Source organism: Carassius carassius, chromosome 11 (assembly GCF_963082965.1).
Source record: "Carassius carassius chromosome 11, fCarCar2.1, whole genome shotgun sequence".
In the NCBI taxonomy this organism is placed as follows: Eukaryota; Metazoa; Chordata; class Actinopteri; order Cypriniformes; family Cyprinidae; genus Carassius; species Carassius carassius.
In genome coordinates this window covers 3,983,268-4,001,310 of record NC_081765.1, presented here as the reverse complement: position 1 = coordinate 4,001,310, position 18,043 = coordinate 3,983,268, and the positions used below count along the sequence as shown (strand labels likewise).

Sequence of the window (18,043 nt, the reverse complement as noted above, 5' to 3'; positions counted from 1 at the left end):
GAGACAGTGCTTTTTCAGTTTACTTCTCTTCTGAATTTAAATCTTTTCTATCTATTAATTCTTTATCCACAGATAACCCATCTTTATTATGGGAAACCTGTAAAGTTTATGCAAGAGGGCTAATTATTTCATATACTTCCTTCAAAAAACGGCAAAGAATGGCGAATCAAAAGGCCTTGGAATCTCAGTTATTGGTTAAAGAAAAAATTTATAATAGATCTCCTTCAGCAGATTTATTGAAAGAATTACAAGCAGTTAGAGCAGCTTTAGATTGTCTTCTCACTGTGGATGCAGAGAAGAAAATACGATACTCAAAACAAACATTTTATGAGCACGGAGACAAGCCTGGAAAATTCCTAGCATATATTGCCAAACAACGTGCAGCATCTCAGTATATTTCTACAATTGTTGATTCCGATGATAATATATTCCATGATAATAAGAATATTAATAATTCATTTAGGGATTTTTATATAAATATATATTCCTCTGAGAAAACAGGTGATCATCGCAAACAAATGGTTGACTTTTTTTCTGAGATTAATCTCCCAACGATTTCAGTTACACAAAAATAATTTCTCAATGGCCCTATTACTAGACAGGAGGTTATTAATGCTATTAATACTCTAAAGAATGGTAAATCACCAGGGCCAGATGGCTTTTGTGGAGTTCTTTAAGGAGTTTCAAGAGCTGCTAGTAGACCCATTGCTTAATATCTTTATTTATTGGTTTGTGGTTAAAGAGCTACCAAAGACTCTTGGAGAACCTTATATCTCGCTTATATTAAAGAAAGGTAAAAGTCCTGACATATGCTCTTCTTACAGGCCAATCTCATTACTGAATGTCAATACTAAAATGGCACGGAAATTGCTTTCTAAAATTTTAGCAAAGCGTCTTGAAAAAATTCTGCCTCTGATAATTGGGATTGAACAAACAGGGTTTATACAGGGTAGGAATTCATCTGATAATATTAGACACCTTTTAAAATGTTATTTACCTTTTAAATGTTATTTAAAGTGAAATCCACAGATGGGCTAGTACTGTCTTTGGATGCGTAGAAGGCGTTTGATCGGATTGAATGGTGCTATCTTTTTTTGTTTTGGATGAATTTGGCCTAGGTGAAAATTGTGTGCAGTGGTCCAGAGTTCTGTATACAGACCCATGTTCTGCTGTAGTGACAAATGGTTTTAGATCAGATTATTTTCCTATGCATAGAGGCACCAGCCAGGGTTGGCCCCTGTTGCCGCTTTTATTTGCGCTGGCTATAGAGCCTTTAGCTGAAGCGGTCAAGTCTGCAACAGCTATTTCAGGTTTACAGATAGGACATATACATCATAAGATTGCACTGTATGCTGATGATGTATTGCTTTTTTTATCTGAGCCTGAGAAGTCAGTTCCCGCTGTAAATGAGTTGATTAACTGGTACAGTTCCTTTTCTGGTTATAAAGTAAATTTAACTAAATCTGAAGCTATGCCTTTAGGTACTCTTATTTCTAAACCTAACATTGTGCCCTGTTTTCCTTTTTTCACCTCTAGGTTTTGTCTATTTGGGTATTTCTATCTCTTCATCTTTGAAGCTGATGTATGAATCTAATTTTGTTCCCTTATTTGAGAAAATACGTCAGGAATTGGAACGTTGGAATTCCTTGCCAATATCTTTGCTGGGCCGGATAGCACTTGTAAAGAGGATTGTGTTACCCAAACTGTTATATCCTATTCAAATGGTTCTTATACTGTTTTCAAATAGGGCATTAAAGGGCCTGAATAGCTGGAGGACTTCTTTTATATGGAATAAATGCAAACCTATATTAAAATTATCAGTACTTTATCTGCCAAGTTCTATGGGGGGGCTGGATTTTCCAAATATTAAGATGTATAAGTTTATGATAATCCAATTATAGTTAATACTCAAAGCATGGAGATCTGTTTGTAGACTTGAGGGTAGATCTAAATTGACTTCTTTCCTTACCCCAATATTAAACAATCCTGATTTCACCCCAGGAATGTTTTTAATAATCTGAGCTATGTGTGTGTTTTTTTGTTTTTGTTTTGTTTTTTCTTTTGGACTATGTCTTGTTGTTTTTGTATTACAGTGAAAATTCAATAAAAAAATTAAATAAAAAAAATTAAATTAGGCTTTGAAAATACCCACAAATGATTATTTAAAGCTGTTTTGTGTTAAATAAGAAACTATCAAGTAGAAATTATCAATAGTAGCTTTAGAAATAAATATTTTATTTGATTCAACATAAAATCTATTACACAAGCGGCCGGCTTCATTGCACAGAATATGCGCTGTGAGACACATGCACATTACTTGACAGTCTGTGCTTCCACCAGCCATGTTTTACTTTAGATATGATTTCATTTCTGCCGTTTGGACTGCAGTAGTATTAGATGCACGAAGCCCGTGCACTGACAGACTTTCACGTGCGCTTTGTGTTTGTTGTCCTGAAGCTCAATTGCGGCGGTGGTTAAATGCACTTGCATTTTCAAATACTTTTATATGACACTGATGTACACACAGTCAGTTATGTTTTCAGAGCAGGAAAAAGCATCTGATATAAAAATAGATGTGCGTGAATGCAGCCTGTTAAACAGCCTGCCACTTTCTATGATCTCATCAATAATAATCAATAATGCTGAGGAAAAAAAGAAAAATCCTCAACTATTGTCTGTACACTTACGGACACTTGAACACTTATTTTAAATAAGTCATTGTTTTAAAAAAATAAAATAAAGTTAATTTTAAACCAAATACATTTGATATAAAATGTATATGAAAAGTTAGCCAAGTGCAGTAAGTATTATAGAAGACTGAGAATGTGACGCATCGTGATCTTGAGTTGATAATGATATTTGTAATCCGTAATCGCAAGATTCCCACCCCTAATAGAATATCAAGTTCAGTTGTGATCGGTTCCACACACAGCACTATCATATGACCTTAGAAGACGTGAGATTCAGTGTACCAGTCATATCTGATACTTTCATCATATATTTGTAGTCTGATTAATAACACACAATCAGGCACTCACTTCCAGCTGATTAATTCTTCTCTTAATGTCTTTATTCACCTTCATTGTTCATTACCTGTATCTGAAGAGGGTGAACCATGATTTTCATAAGCATCTCCTGATCAGGAAGCAAACTGTCCAAATCCAGACCTTGACACTTCACTCCCTGCAAAACAACAACAAAACACTGATTAGTTTATAATCAGGATCATACCCAGACCAACTGCTTGACCCCATTTAAAATCCGATTCTGGAGCAGCTCTTTGCTCAATAAATCACATACTCTTAAATCAATAAGTACCTGCATTTTGTTTTTGGTCAGTCTTTTTTGCGGCGACTGACATATTCATACTCAACACGGAAAGCTTTTTTGGTGACAGAATTGGGACTAAGAACTGCCCAGGATTTTGCAGGTCTATTGCAATTTACAACATCTTAGCCAATTCAACACCAAATACACATATAAGTGCTGATATGCACATTCCAGACTTTTTCTACGATTTGTATCACTTGGCTTTTCTGTGTTTGCTCATTTCAAACTGCTTCTCAATATCAGCGGTTGGGATTTTTCAATGACTCTTACCAAAGGTTGCATCCTTCTATGAGGAGGAGAATGCCTTTATAAGACAGACATTGAATTATTCACTCAACTGATTTGTTGACCAAAACGTGTCTGAGTGTGTCCTCACCTTGCTGAGGAACATGGCATAGTATCTATGAAGAGGTAAATGAAAGGTCAGCTGGTGGAGAGCAGGCTGTGACAGAGAGAGAGGGGGGGGGGGGTTACTCACTGGTTCATCTTTATCATGATGTAATCTGACCGTGTGAACATCAAGACTGTACCTCATCTGCAAACCCAATGGCATCAAACCACATCTGAAGGGTTTCCAGACAGTAGCGCACCACTGTCTTCGTGTACTCGTGGGTCTCCTGCCAACACACAATAAGTTTAGCTCATGCACAAACCTCCTACAAAAACATTAATAAAGGGCTGTTCACACAGAAAGCATTTTTGAATTCTACTCTGCTGCTTTTCCATTGTATTTTAATGTGCTAGATGGGCATGCGTGGCCTCCGAGCTTGTGTCTTATGTCCTCTGCAGCATCTCAAACATGAGGCACTCAAGGTAAACTAAGTTGATTGTCTCAAACAGGTGTTGTAGCGTGATGCGTGTAGAGATGAACGGAGCCTCACTTTGACTTTGCAGTGTGTCAGGAGACCCCACATGGGCTGAGCACAGGCCTCCAGCTCGGCTGCAAACGCTGCATAATACGTCTGAGACTCAAACTCCACGTGCTCATTCAGCTCTCTCTTATTCAGATTCATTCCTGACACGGCGAAAGAAACAGAGAGAGAGAGGCCATAACATCAGACTGAAGTACTGACTCACTGAGATCAAGTTTCAGTAACATAACCTATATCGCACAGTGCTTTCATTTATCAACAAAATCTAAATGACCTTTCTAAAATGAATAGTCCTGGATGCTTGTTATGTAGTTAACATCTTTAAAACGCATTCAAAGCCATGCTATATTCTAAGTGCAATCACATTATCGATGGCCTATTTTACAATAAAGCACAGCCTCTCTTAACTCATTGCTTAATTAAGTAAACACTAATTCATCCACATTTTGATATTCATAGGACTGAGGAAAAAAAAAGCACTACAGACTCTGAAACAAACTATATACCGTATTTTTCGGACTATAAGTCGCACCTGAGTATAAGTCGCATCAGTTCAAAAAATATGTCATGATGAGGAAAAAAATATATATAAGACGCACTGGACTATAAGACGCATTTATTTAGAACCAAGAGAAAACATTAGCGTCTCCAGTCACGAGAGGGCACTCTATGTCTTCAGTGTTAGTCTACAGGAGTACAGAGCAGCATAGAGCGCCCTCTGGTGGCTGGAGACGGTAATGTTTTCTCTTGGTTCATTTCTCTTGGTTCATGTCAAATTAATTTTGATAAATAAGTCGCACCTGACTATAAGTCGCAGGACCAGCCAAACTATGAAAAAAGTGTGACTTATAGTCCGGAAAATACACTATTTGCAGGATTTTCTCTCAGTCACTGACCTTGGAAGAAGGAGACAAAACTCATCCAGAGCAGCAGCAGAGATTGATCCTCCAGGAAGCGCTTGGCCACACTTTGGTGCGAGAGGATATTAATAAAATCACTAACTAAAGGCCAGTAGGTGTTATTCTTCAGTAGAGCTTCACCGCAGTTCACCACCACGTGACGATTGTTCTCCTCATCTGGGACAGATCGAAGACATTTTGTAGCTGGCAATCCGATAAATTAGCAAATAGTGCATTGTAGTGTGGTAGCATGCCATTTTGAACACAGCCTAAACCTTGCTTCTTGTGTTACCTTGCAGTTCGCTCTTGATGAGGCAGCTCTCCATCATGTAGAGGAGCACGGTGACCATGATGTCCAGTAACTGGCACTCCTCTGTGACGTGCCTCGCCAGCTCCTCGTTACTGAAGAGCTGCACGCTGATGTGAACGATGCGGTTGGACATGGTGTCCGACTCGTGACTCTTCATGAGGGTCTTCATGATGAAGGCATAGTGCTGTACAAATGTTTTAGTGAAATTGATCTGTGGCACAGGAGAAGCATGTTCACATGTTATAGATTTTGGTAAAAAAAAAAAAAAAATGCATTATTTAGAGATCATGGACTGGTTGCAGCAGCTATACAAAAGTTACAACTCACAGCCTTGTGGTGTAAAAGGGCACTAATTTACATATTTGCCTATATGAGATACATACATTAAACCTTTGCAAGAAGAGTCCTCTTTTTTAATATCGCGTTCTATCACAAAACATATTGCATTGCCAGCATTGAATACCTTGTAATCCTGATCTGGCAACATGTTGAGCAAAAAGGTGACCATCTTCTGTGGAAATTCATACTTAATAGTCCAAAACAATAATTCTTCTAAAAAACATTTATGTTTCAGGGTGTCCATTATGGATGGATCTAACAAAACAGGAAAACGGCAAGGAAATGCGATTGTTTTAGTTCCTACATTATTCGTGGAATAATAGTTGATGAGATTTAGGGATGATGAGATCTATGGGCTCTACCTTTGGTACTGCTACTGAGCTTGACTCTTTTCCTCTGGCCCACACCCTGCAGTCCATCCTGATCCTCCTGTCAGACAAACACATCAGTTGACCCGCACAGCTACAACAATCAGTTCAGTGGCTTAAAGAAGACTGTTCTCAACAACGACACAAAAGGAAGACACACCCTACTGTGTTTGTTTTGACTAGTTTCTGGGCACATTTTATCTATCCCATAAGTCTGTGTGCCTACCTCTTTGCTAGAGTCCTCCAGACTGGCAGCGGCAGTAGCTCCTAAAATAATAAGAAACATAAAGAAAAATGTTATAACCGTGTTACCAAAGAGCCATCAAGAGCCGTTTCTCTCTATTCACCCATCAGACATAAAGCACAGAAGAGGCAGCAGGTGTTACCCAGTAGACCGAGCGCTCCTGCCCCAGCTGGGGTGTCTGTTGCCCCAGCTCCGGCTCCTTTCTCCTCCACTGACACCAGACCTGAACTCTTCAATGCTGACAGATACTTCTCATAGTTGCTCTTCGCATAAACACTCTCCTCTTGACCTGTGGGTGTGGGACAATATAGAAGTATGAAAATGAGTTTTTTTAATTATTTGAGCCTACTATTAAAGGCTGAAGTATGGAAAAGAACAAAAAACATCAAACTGTCAGTATTCGGTACCGATACCAGTGAAAATCCATGGTTGTCGGTACCAATTTCATTACCAAAGCATAACAAAATATGCTAATTGAAAAAAAAAAAAAAAAAACTTTATCACTAAGAATAAAACCAATGCCATTCTTTATACTTATTTACAATTGTGTTTAAAGTTTTGCTACAATTAATATAAATATGAAAAACAGTAAACAAGTTTCACCCAAATTTTATTAATTTAATTTTAATTAATGATTTTTTTTTTCTTTTTGGTAAATAAAGGGGATTTGCGATTAACATTTAAACATGGAAGAAATATTGTGTGATTTATTTCTTTAAAAAATAAAGTTTTATATTTTTTCAACAGTAGTAGCAGTATCAGACACATTCTACTAAATAATAGTAATATTTCTAGCAGAATGCCTTTATGTAAAAATGAACTTTTATTTTGACAGGCTACTTTTATTTTGACACTGGTTTTACTCAAATGAAAGGGTAAAATGCTTGTGAAGTGACTCAGTTCTGGTGATGTTGTTTATGTGTTTATGTCCTCATTGAGACGGTCATGCGCTTCAGTCTCTGTAGTAAACAACCCATTCATTCATTCACACAGAGATACTCAGAACATGCAGGATCTAGATTTCAACCAACTTTTACAGATACTGGTCCATACGGAGATTTGATTTGATTAATTTATGCTAACTTTGACAAATTCAATGACTGTCCGTATTAAAATGTAAGTTTAATTTTCATGACTAGATTTTGAGATTCCGTCTGCGTTTTCTGCTTCGTGGAAATCATAGCGCTGTATGCGTCAAGAACCGGGTTGACCGGGCACTCGGTAACACTGGTATTTATGGGGCTTTCACACTGGCAGTTTAGTGCGGAACAGGGCACGATTCACATGCAAAATCGCTAATGTGAACACTGTCATCGGACCCTGGTGCACACTGGGGTACCGAACCCAAGACTGATTAACTGAAGATGAAGATGAACAACGAGCCAGATAATGACTCGTTCACGAGTCGAGAACCGTTTCTGTCAGACGCGTCCGATTCGAGAACCGAGGAGCTGATGATACTGCGCATGTGTGATTCAGCGTGAAGCAGACTGACACACAGAGCATCTGAACCAAACTGATTCTTTTGGTGATTGATTCTGAACTGATTCTGTGCTAATGTTATGAGCGCCGGTATCACAAACTGCTTTGTTTTGAACTGTCTTACAACAGACACGGAAGAGAGGACAATGCTGAATAAAGTCGTAGTTTTTGCTATTTTAGGACCAAAATGTATTTTCGCTGCTTCAAAAAATTCTAACTGACCCTCTGATGTCACATGGACTACTTTGATGATGTTTTTCTTCCCTTTCTGGACATGGACAGTATACCGTACACACAGCAATGGAGGGACTGAGAGCTCTCGGACTAAATCTAAAATATCTTAAACTGTTCAGAAGATAAATGGAGGTCTTACGGGTTTGAAACAACATGAGGGTGAGTTATTAATGACATAATTGTAATTTTTGGGTGAACTAACCCTTTTTAATTTAAGTTTTAGTATAACATTATAATACCATTCATATTTTAAAATTTTTATAATTTAAAGAAACCAATCCGATATATAGTTGACATTTGAGGGTTAAAACTATAGAAAAACACTAAACGTTTCTCAGTTAGAGTGTTTTCAGCTTGTTTATATTCATATAAAAATACGGCATCCAGTTGCATCAACGGTATAAACATCATTTAATGCAATCGTAATTAAGAATAGCAATTACAATTCAAAGGGAATAATCGAGAATGATGATTTTTAATCTGCAGCCCTAGTAAATATTGTGACTTGTTTCTCATTAAAACAAGACAGCCAGTCATAAAGTTAATTTGCATATAAAGGTTTTTAAAGGCACAGCTACAAAAACAGCCTTTTTAATTGTAAAGTTGAGAGAGCGGAAATGGTCAAACAAACAAATATGTGATAAATGAAATAACCCCAGTAAACAAATCAAATGACTGAAACAAAAACAAGATGCAGGCAGACACGACTTGACTTCAATTGTTCGACTACTCTACAGGCAAAAGCAACACGTTTCAGACATACTCACCCATGCTCAGTTCTTTAAAGGTCTGCTGATTGGTTAAGATCTTGGTGAGAACGGTGCGCATGGCCCCGCCCATCTTGGTGAGCTCTTCTAAGAAGGAAATGTGCAGGTCTAACTCCTGAAGAACCTTCTGCAGATCTCTGTCAGCGGCCGACTCTGTCAGTACATGATAACATGTTTGTGTGTGTGTGACAAAATACAGCAGCATGTGTCACCCCAATGGGCACGATTAGCAGATTAGCTCAGTCACTACAGTACAGTCAAAAGCACAGAGAAAGCAGCTGACCATATCTCAGATGGTCTTATTCATTGCTGGTTCTTAAAATCCTATTTGTAAAAGCAAGCAAAATGTTTGTGATCAGATTATGAGCTGAATCCACTGAACAAGGTCCAAACTAAACCCCATGAAATATATTAGTTCTGTGAGCTTTGAAATGTCCACCTATAAAAATCACGAAATAGCCTTTAGATAACAAACATTTAATATATTGCATTTCTTAAACAGGAAGATGGGCCAAACACAATCATGGAAGCAGGATTCTTCAATATGCCCTGCCCAAACTCTTCCTACAAGAAATATATCATTTCATGCGGTCTTTAAAGCAGTCACAGCACTCCATGTGCATTAAAGAACAAATGAAGAACGTTGGTAACAACTCTGGTTCCCATTGACTTCCATTATATAGACAAAAATATACAATGGAAAACAAAAGGTTTAGAAACTGTTTGGTTCCCAACATCAATCAACTTTTTTTCAAAAAAAAAAAAAAACCATGATGCAGGTTTGCAATGGCATATGGGTAATGACAATTTTAATTTCTGAGTGGACTATGCCTTTAAAGGAAGAGCTCACCCCAATATGAAAATCGGATATATTTAATATCCAAGAGGCAGATTTGTTTTTTCTTTAACAGAACATTTGGAGAATTCAGATAAATGTAGGTATGAGAGTCCAAACAGCTGATAAAAACATCACAATAACCCACAGAAACATCTAATATTCAAGCTTAGTGAAACTCTATAGTAAACAAATCCATCAAGACATTTTTAACTTCAAACCATTGCTTCCAGCTAAAATCAGAGTCTTGAAATTCTTGAAATCCAGTCTGAATCAGGAGAGAAATATGCACAAACAAAAAAAAACTATTTTCAAGCGAAACGGTCCAAAACTGTTGATGTTGGTGGATTTTTTATGTATTATGGACATTTGCATTTTGGCCAGAAGTGATTTAAAGTGTAAAGTTAAACTTCCTTGGTGGATTTTTTTTAATATATATATATATTTACAGATAAACAGCCTTTAACTTCACAAGATGTTAACTGATGGAATAAAGTGGTTTGGATTACTGTGATGCTTTTATCAGCTGTTTGGACTCTCATTCTGACGGCACCCATTCACTGCAGAGCATCCATTGATGAAGTGACACAATGCTACATCTATCTAAATCCATTCCAATAAAGAAACACCACATTGACATGTTGAATGGCCTGAGGGTGAAACTTCCACTTAATGCAATTGTGGGTGAAGTATTCCTTTAAGGTGTGGTCTGGTGCTCTCACCTGGCTCCGTGTAGCCGTCTCTCAGGTACTGAATGATAGTGATGATAAACCGCGGCAGCACCATCTCAGACATGAGCAGCAGATCCAGAGGGACTGATGGCACATTCTCTCCGGTTTGTAACCGATGCCTGCTGCAAAACCTGTCACACAAGAGCTTGTACATTAAGATTCAACATGCAGTTCAGTGCACAAAAAGCCATTGACATTGTGACAAATACAAATTCTTATTCAAAAAATATTTTGGTGCGTCATTCATTTGACTTCTGTAGCCCAACTGTTGAACCCTATCGCAATATATTAACAAAGCACCAAACTATCAAGGATTGCTTTCTAGAGACTCATATTAAATTAAAAATAATAATAATAATGCTGGCATAATGGTTCAGTGTGGTACCAGAAGGTAAGACTTTGACATGGAATGACTGCTTGACCTTATCTGTCTAAAGTGCAGTCTTAGCAGTTATAGTGAACATCATCTGTAATCCTGGCAGTGATTATGGCTAAAAAGTCAATGGATTTCTTTAAATAAGAATACAGATAGTTGGGTCCAGTGGACAGTCACTTTGAATCAGATAGAAAATGCGAGTACTGTGACGTCTCGCTCCAGAACAAAAGCAAAAGTGTTAGAGGAGCTGATGCTTTTTCACACTACACTCCTTCCAAGAATAAAACTGCCAATATCCTCATTCCTGCACAGAAGTACACTTCAGGATAAAGAAACCCTTTACTGATCAAATACAGCGAATCTTTTGAGCTCCAGCTGACAGCGGTCACATCCGAACCTCTAAACGTCTGTCTATCGAACAGCACAAATGCTAAAGAGAACAGAAAGAGGCGGAAGGGAAGAGAGACCTGTCACTGACCCTGTGGGTGGGTTAAAAGTAACCCAGACTGTGTCACTCTCTGTAAGGCAGTGATCAGGTGCCACGGCCCCCCCGACAGCCCGTCTGACCGTTCACCAGCCCTTATATTAGTGCACATATATATCAATCAATGCACGGCTGTGCCTTCAACCAAACCAGCCACACACTCAACATTTGAGCAGCGCTGATTCAGAACACACCTTAAATGATTTTTCAAAACTGTAAATAAAACAAAGATTACTGGAGCATGTTTATGCTTTTTAAATCTTTCAGCTTTAAAATGTCAGATTTAATCAATGTGTTGGGTGTGTTGCGGTACACTTAGTTTGAGACAACGTCCAAAAAATGGTGCTGATTCAGGACAAACCTATGATTGGATGCAACTATGATGCCCCAAAACAGTGTCGATTGGTGATGTGTCAGTGACATGAAGCCCTGGGTAGTCAGGCCACTGGCTTGAGGATATGATGCACAAAAACAGTGATACCCAACAGTGCCGTCCTGTAAGCTGCTCACAAAGTTTTGAGACTATTAAGTCAAAAACAGCTGCTGACTCGGGATGTGCATGTACATGGTTCCCACACAGTATGTCTAGGTAGGCAGCTCATTACCTTAAGATTATTATACCCAAAATGCATGCTAATTTTGATACTCTTATGACGCTGCAGAACCAGAACACAACTATAATGTGATATCAATGAGCCAATGTTATGAGAACCAACAAGTGTGCAGATAATGATGACTAGTGAGACAGCTAACAAGGTTTGAGAATAATACACTCCAAATTACTGCATATTCATATTTCATCTGATATATCTAATCATGTTAGGTGCGGTGACTATGAATACTCTAATTCTGCTGCAGATCTGGGACACACTTATGTTACGATCAGTGTTATTTTTTTATCATCAATATGCTATCATTATTATTATTATTCAATACTGTGAATCAGAATTTTTTATTTTATTTTGTATTTTAGTTTCTTAAGATGAAGAGCTCAATGACATAATCCCAAAAACAGCTGCTAACTGGGGATGTGCCTGTATCATCAATCCCAAAAATGTTGTCTCGTTACAGTACCTGCTTATTCAGAGTACACTTATGAAGCCCAACATAGCTGAACCAAAAAGTGATCACCTCTAAAGTGATGACACACACAGCCAGCGTACAGGTTTAATTCTACGATGTCCGAAATTACTGCAGATTCAGAATTTAACTACAATATCATGCTATTAAGACGCTGTCTATGTAGCCATCACATTAGGCTGGATACTACGATCCCTTAAACTCTGCGGGTGATTTGGTAAACGTATGTGTTATGATGCTAAATAATAACAATGTCAAGACATTCAACTCGCAAGCTTTCACATTATGATCCTAAAAACGCTGCTGCTTGTATGCTATGACGCCCAGATCTGCAGCTGGTCGGGGATGCGCCTATATGTTATGATGCCCCCCAAACATTGTCCAGGTGGTCGGCTCTCTGTCGAGGGTTTGAGACTCAGCCTGTGTCCGTCTGTGAGTGTACTGACCCGCTCTCTCTCATCACGTTCCCGTCCCCGCAGTCACAGGCCCCGCCGGCCTGACTCCGGAACATGTTAAAATCGTGGCCCGTGTGGTCGCCGTTATTGAAGCACTCCGCGCATAACGACATGCACGGCGAGATGCCGCAGGTCCGGCAACGGTACGCCACGAAGTTGGCGGTCCACACCAGCCCGCAGAGGGTGGCGTTATCGTAGGATCGGACGGTGCGGCAGAACTCGTCGAAGCCGTCCCCTCCTGCCAACAGCGATTTACACCACTCCAGCGCCTCCGGCTCCGAGCCCCGCTCCGGGTGCAGCACGTTATCCAGCAGCTCCCGCAGCTCCCGCAGCCCTGAGCTGTTGTCAGTCCTCTTCAGGTCTGCCTTCAGATGGGCGGCGGTAGATCTCTTGTCCCGGCGCAGCAGCGACGCCGCCATCATGCGCTACGGGTTTGTTGTGATCACTTTATTTTGGTTGTCTCGTTGCTGTGATCGCGGCGCTTCTCGCGAGGTCTTGTTGCTACGTCCCTGCGAGTCTCGCGAGAGTGACTCTAGAGTGGCGTGGAGCATGCAACGGGGAACTAAAGGAGCGGCGATTTGCGGATCAGAAATTACCTTGACATTTAGTGGAGATTTATTTATTTATTTAGTGAGAAACAGCGCAAGCAATTTATCATAGAGGAGGGAATAATATCTGCAGTGCCACATGTTTTTAATAAGTACAATGCCACAACAATGCATCGCAGTAAACCTTTTGTTTAAAACTGTGTCAGATATGATGCGTCAATATGAATTTTGTATTACTAATTTAACTTCCCACGGTGTCTTTTCAATTCATAAAATTGTAAATTACACTCACTGTAATTTATTTACGGTAACGTCACGTGGTACTTGTTGCCTTTCTCAGCGCTGTTAAAGATGGACCAATCAGCTGTTTGAGATTAATGAGTTTAGAATAATGATTTGAGCGAGATGACTGTGTCAAATGTCAATTTGGATGACTGGTAGTCCTATTTGTAATTAAGAGTTTTATACGATTATGCCTTTTAGTGTAAAATTTTATTTAAAATATGGGACAAACATCCTAATATTTGAACGCGTTTCAATGAATGGAGGATTCCGTTTTCTGAGCCGACAAGCGCCTTCTAGAGGAATGTCGTTCTTTGAGTCATAAAAAATTGAGCCTGATTGAGTGTTTGTGTTGGGTTTTTTTTGCGTGTTTTTTTTAAGCGTACTTTATTGATTTATCACCATAAACAAAATGAAGCCTACTTTTAGGTCAGTTTGGCACTGTGAAATTACTAAAAGCGGGCGTACACGGTGCGATTTTTGCTGTCGTACGAGTTCGCATGCGATTTTTTTCAATCGTGTGGAAATCGCGTATGCTCGTATGGTCGCGGCTCGTATCATTTGCGATGAATTACGAGCCAAGCAGAGTGGCTTACGAGCACTTCCCGACCTCCCGATCATTTTTAAACATGTCTAAAAAGTTTGTGAGCTATCGGTTTGAATTCGTGACATGTGTGCGGTTGAACGAGCCGATTTGTTGATTTATCTGAAGTTGACCAATCACGAACTAGGAAAACCACAGAAAAGAAACACGAACAGGGCAGTGCCACGGCGAATGTGGACTATTGACCAGGAGGATAAACTCACTGAAGTCTGACAAGAACAGCGAGCGCTGTATGATGTTTCTAGCAACGTGTACCATGCTTTTTAGTTCTCTCTCTCTCTCTCTCTCTCTCTCTCTCTCTCGCGCGCGCTCTCTCTCTCTCACACACGCATTATGTAGTTTACAGGGACTTTCCATAGAGGTAACGGTATTCTATACTGTATATCCCCATACACTACCTCTATCCATTACGGAAAATGCATGATTAAAATTTCTATTAAACACCGTATAGTATTTTTTTTAAGCCATTTGGTTTATGAAGGCACAGGAATTGTCCTCACAAACCATGTTTACATTGTAATACCTATTTCAGATATTTATAAACCTACAAAAACACACAAACACACACACAGGGTGACCAAACGTCCCGGTTTCCTATTCCTGAAAAATAACATGTACGTGTAGGAAACAGTCACGGCTTGTATCAATATTTTATATGCAGTTATGGGAGAGGGAGAGCAGTGTTATCTTTTTCACTTCGGCGCTCTCCGTCTCGGCAGCCGTAAGTGTGTGCGTAACAGTTTACCAGTTACTCAAATCCGTGCAAATGATGAGTTATACCAAGTGTTCTGAGTATGCTGCTTTATTGGTCTCTCTGGCATGCATCCACATGACCCACAATGTTGCAGTGAACACAAATACTCAGCGCATCTCTAATGAAAACAACAGAAAACAAGGAAACATACATCTCCGCTCGATTCAATGCTGTACACACGAGCATGCGTGTTCCGGACTACCCTACCCATAATTACCTTCCGCTCATACTACAATTTACGTCCTTACGACATTAAAGGAACAGCTCCCTATTTCCCCTTTGTCCCACAACACTACCCCCACTCTGGATGGTAATTAACTACAATACCAATCCAGCAGCCCTTGCATAACAACATAAAATGTATCAACATTTCACAGTGAAAATAACAGAAAGAAATTCATCCAACATACTGCCTCCTGTTTCTTTTTTTTTTCTCTGAGGCAACTCCACTTGATGGAGCACAGTCCATGTTAGCGAACTCCCCTCAATAGAGATACTAGCCTTCGTAATCCAGCCCCACGTAACAGGGTAAACAGTCCATAAGGCAGAGGGTAGCACGGTGCTTGGATGGGAAAAAGGATGGCATAAAAGTTAATTGCACACAAAAATGTTAATAATAATAATACTTTGTTGTTGATGAACTCACCCATAGGCACAACAAATAACATCCACAGGGTCAACATAGAAAATAAAAAAAAAACATTAATGCAACATTAATTCTCTTTTAACAGTAGAACAGTTGGTATGCTTGTCAAAGTCTCTTTTCCTCAAGCATCAGTTTGTCCAGTCACCAAACCACTTTGGTGGTCTCTTAACTCGTTGCGGCCTACCCCCGATTTGGCCGTTAACAGTCCATGGTTGACTTGGTTGCACCGTGCTACCTTCTCCACACTGCACATTTCTATCCTCCTGTTTAGCCATTGGCACATCAAGTACAGGCACCTGCTCCATGCCGCTGTCATTTACAGTTTCCTCTGCAAAGAGGTGAGTGAGGCCAAGGTCAAGGTCACTAAAGTTAGCTCCAAGACTGGGAGTAGGAACCTCCTGGGGTTGCCAGGCTTCCAAACTTTTAAACACCCAGCTATTTTCCAGGGGTTGTCGGGAATGATACAGCTTGAGCTTATCGTGATGAACGACCTTCACTTTTGTCTTTGGACCTTTCTGGATTCGATACACCATATCATCCAAGTGTCCTAGAACGAAGTAAGGACCCTCATAAGCAGGTAGGAACTTCCTGATCTTATTTTTCCCCCTTTTAGTCCCTTTTATGAGGTACCAGACAGCATCACCGACCTTATAATGTGTCCTCGCCACATTCTTGTCATATTGCTTTTTGGCACGTTCAACGGAACGACCCAGTTGTTCTCTGGCAATTTGATGTGCCAACTCCAACCTTTCTCTCATTTCAGCAACATATTGTGGGGGAGTTGGAGCTGAGGTTTCACTAAAAGGCAGCCCTACAACTAGATCAGCAGGCTCCGTCAACTCCCGGCCGAATAGCATCATGTTTGGGGTGAAACCAGTGGAGCTATGCTTGGTAGCTCGGTAAGCCATCACAGCCATGGGAACCATGAGATCCCAGTCCCAGTGACACCGCTCTGAAGTGGTAGCCAGTATTTTCTGGAGGGTGGCGTTAAATCGCTCCACTTGTCCATCCGACTGGGGGCGGAAAGGTGTCGTTCGAGTCTTCTCAATTCCTAGTAATTCACACATCGCTTGGAAAACACAAGATTCAAAGTTGGAGCCTTGGTCACTATGCAGTGTCGCCGGTGCTCCGTAGCGACAGACCCATTCAGTAACTATAACCTCCGCAACAGTGACCGCCTGGTCGTTGGGTAGGGGGTAGGCTTCCACCCACTTAGTGAAATAGTCCTGCACCACAAGAATATAACTGTTGAATCGTTCTGTTTCATTCATGGGGCCCATCAAATCGACAGCAATCCTCTCCATTGGAGCCCCCACCCGAACAGTGCCCATTGGCGCTTGCGGGGTCTTTGTGGGTCGAGCCTTCGCAGCACAGCTGGCACACGTGCGACACCAGAGTGTAACATCCTCCCGCATCTGGTACCAGTAATACCGTGACTGTAATCGGGACAGCGTCCGCTCCACCCCGAAGTGTCCACCCACTGGTCCATCGTGCATCTGATGCATGACATCCCTCCGAAAGACTTTTGGCAAGATAATTTGAGGATAAAACTCTGGGCCCTCCATCAGGTAGAAACGCCTTACCAAGATGCCATCTTTTAGATACAATCTCTTCCACTGGCTCCAGTAAGCTTTAGTCGCCGGTCCATAAGGCAACACATCACCCCAGGGGGCCCGTTCCCCACCTTCCTCCATCCACCTTTTGATTGGGGCAATATCACTGTCAGTTGCCTGAGCGGAGCGAAGTTCCTCAGCAGTCCACCCTAGGAATGGAGCAGTATTTGCAGTCATGACAGGCTGCACTACCCCCACTGGACAGAACTCGGGATTAGCATTTCCAGGTCCAATGTCAAAATCACACTGAACTGCCTGATGACAGACCTGAGGGTTACTGGAAGAGGGTTCTTTAAGGCTGCAGGCACAATTTGAACGACATGGTCTCCTGGATAGCACATCTGCATTTTCATGTTGGCGCCCAGGCCGATGCACAACCTTGAAATCATACTCTCCAAGCTTTTCCAACCACCGAGCCAACTGTCCTTCTGGTTCTTTCATGTTTATCAGCCACTGCAGACTACTATGATCTGTCCGCACAACAAAAGGTCTGCCCAAAAGATATTGACGGAAATGTGCTGAGAACTCCACTACAGCCAACAACTCTCTCCGTGTGGTGCAGTAATTCCGCTCCGTTAGTGTCAATCCTCGACTGCCATAGGCTAGTACGCGTTCCTCGCCATGTTGGAGTTGGGATAACACAGCTCCGATTCCAAAATTGCTGGCATCCGTATCGAGAATGAGGTCGCCATGATCCATAGGATACCCCAGAACAGGAGCGGTGGTGAGTAGCTCCTTCAGTTTTTCAAATGCTTGATTACTTTCAGGGGTCCATTGAAATCTGGCATTC

At 40.6% G+C, this 18,043-nt stretch overlaps 1 protein-coding gene across 1 annotated transcript in view; it reads right to left on the bottom strand.

The window, feature by feature from the left end:
* ubr3 (ubiquitin protein ligase E3 component n-recognin 3) overlaps positions 1-13,281 on the bottom strand; it is a 54,898-nt gene extending 41,617 nt beyond the window's left edge. Inside the window, exons 1-13 of the mRNA XM_059561396.1 lie at positions 12,798-13,281; positions 10,403-10,542; positions 8,846-8,998; positions 6,505-6,651; positions 6,345-6,385; positions 6,113-6,179; positions 5,875-6,005; positions 5,394-5,622; positions 5,099-5,278; positions 4,212-4,345; positions 3,861-3,947; positions 3,707-3,772; positions 3,094-3,183 (exon numbers count right to left, since the gene is read on the bottom strand). Of these exons, the coding sequence (XP_059417379.1) occupies positions 3,094-3,183; positions 3,707-3,772; positions 3,861-3,947; positions 4,212-4,345; positions 5,099-5,278; positions 5,394-5,622; positions 5,875-6,005; positions 6,113-6,179; positions 6,345-6,385; positions 6,505-6,651; positions 8,846-8,998; positions 10,403-10,542; positions 12,798-13,228 (1,896 nt within the window). The 5' untranslated portion in view covers positions 13,229-13,281. The remainder of the gene's footprint in view (positions 1-3,093; positions 3,184-3,706; positions 3,773-3,860; positions 3,948-4,211; positions 4,346-5,098; positions 5,279-5,393; positions 5,623-5,874; positions 6,006-6,112; positions 6,180-6,344; positions 6,386-6,504; positions 6,652-8,845; positions 8,999-10,402; positions 10,543-12,797) is intronic.
* Between the last annotated feature and the right edge of the window lie 4,762 nt (positions 13,282-18,043).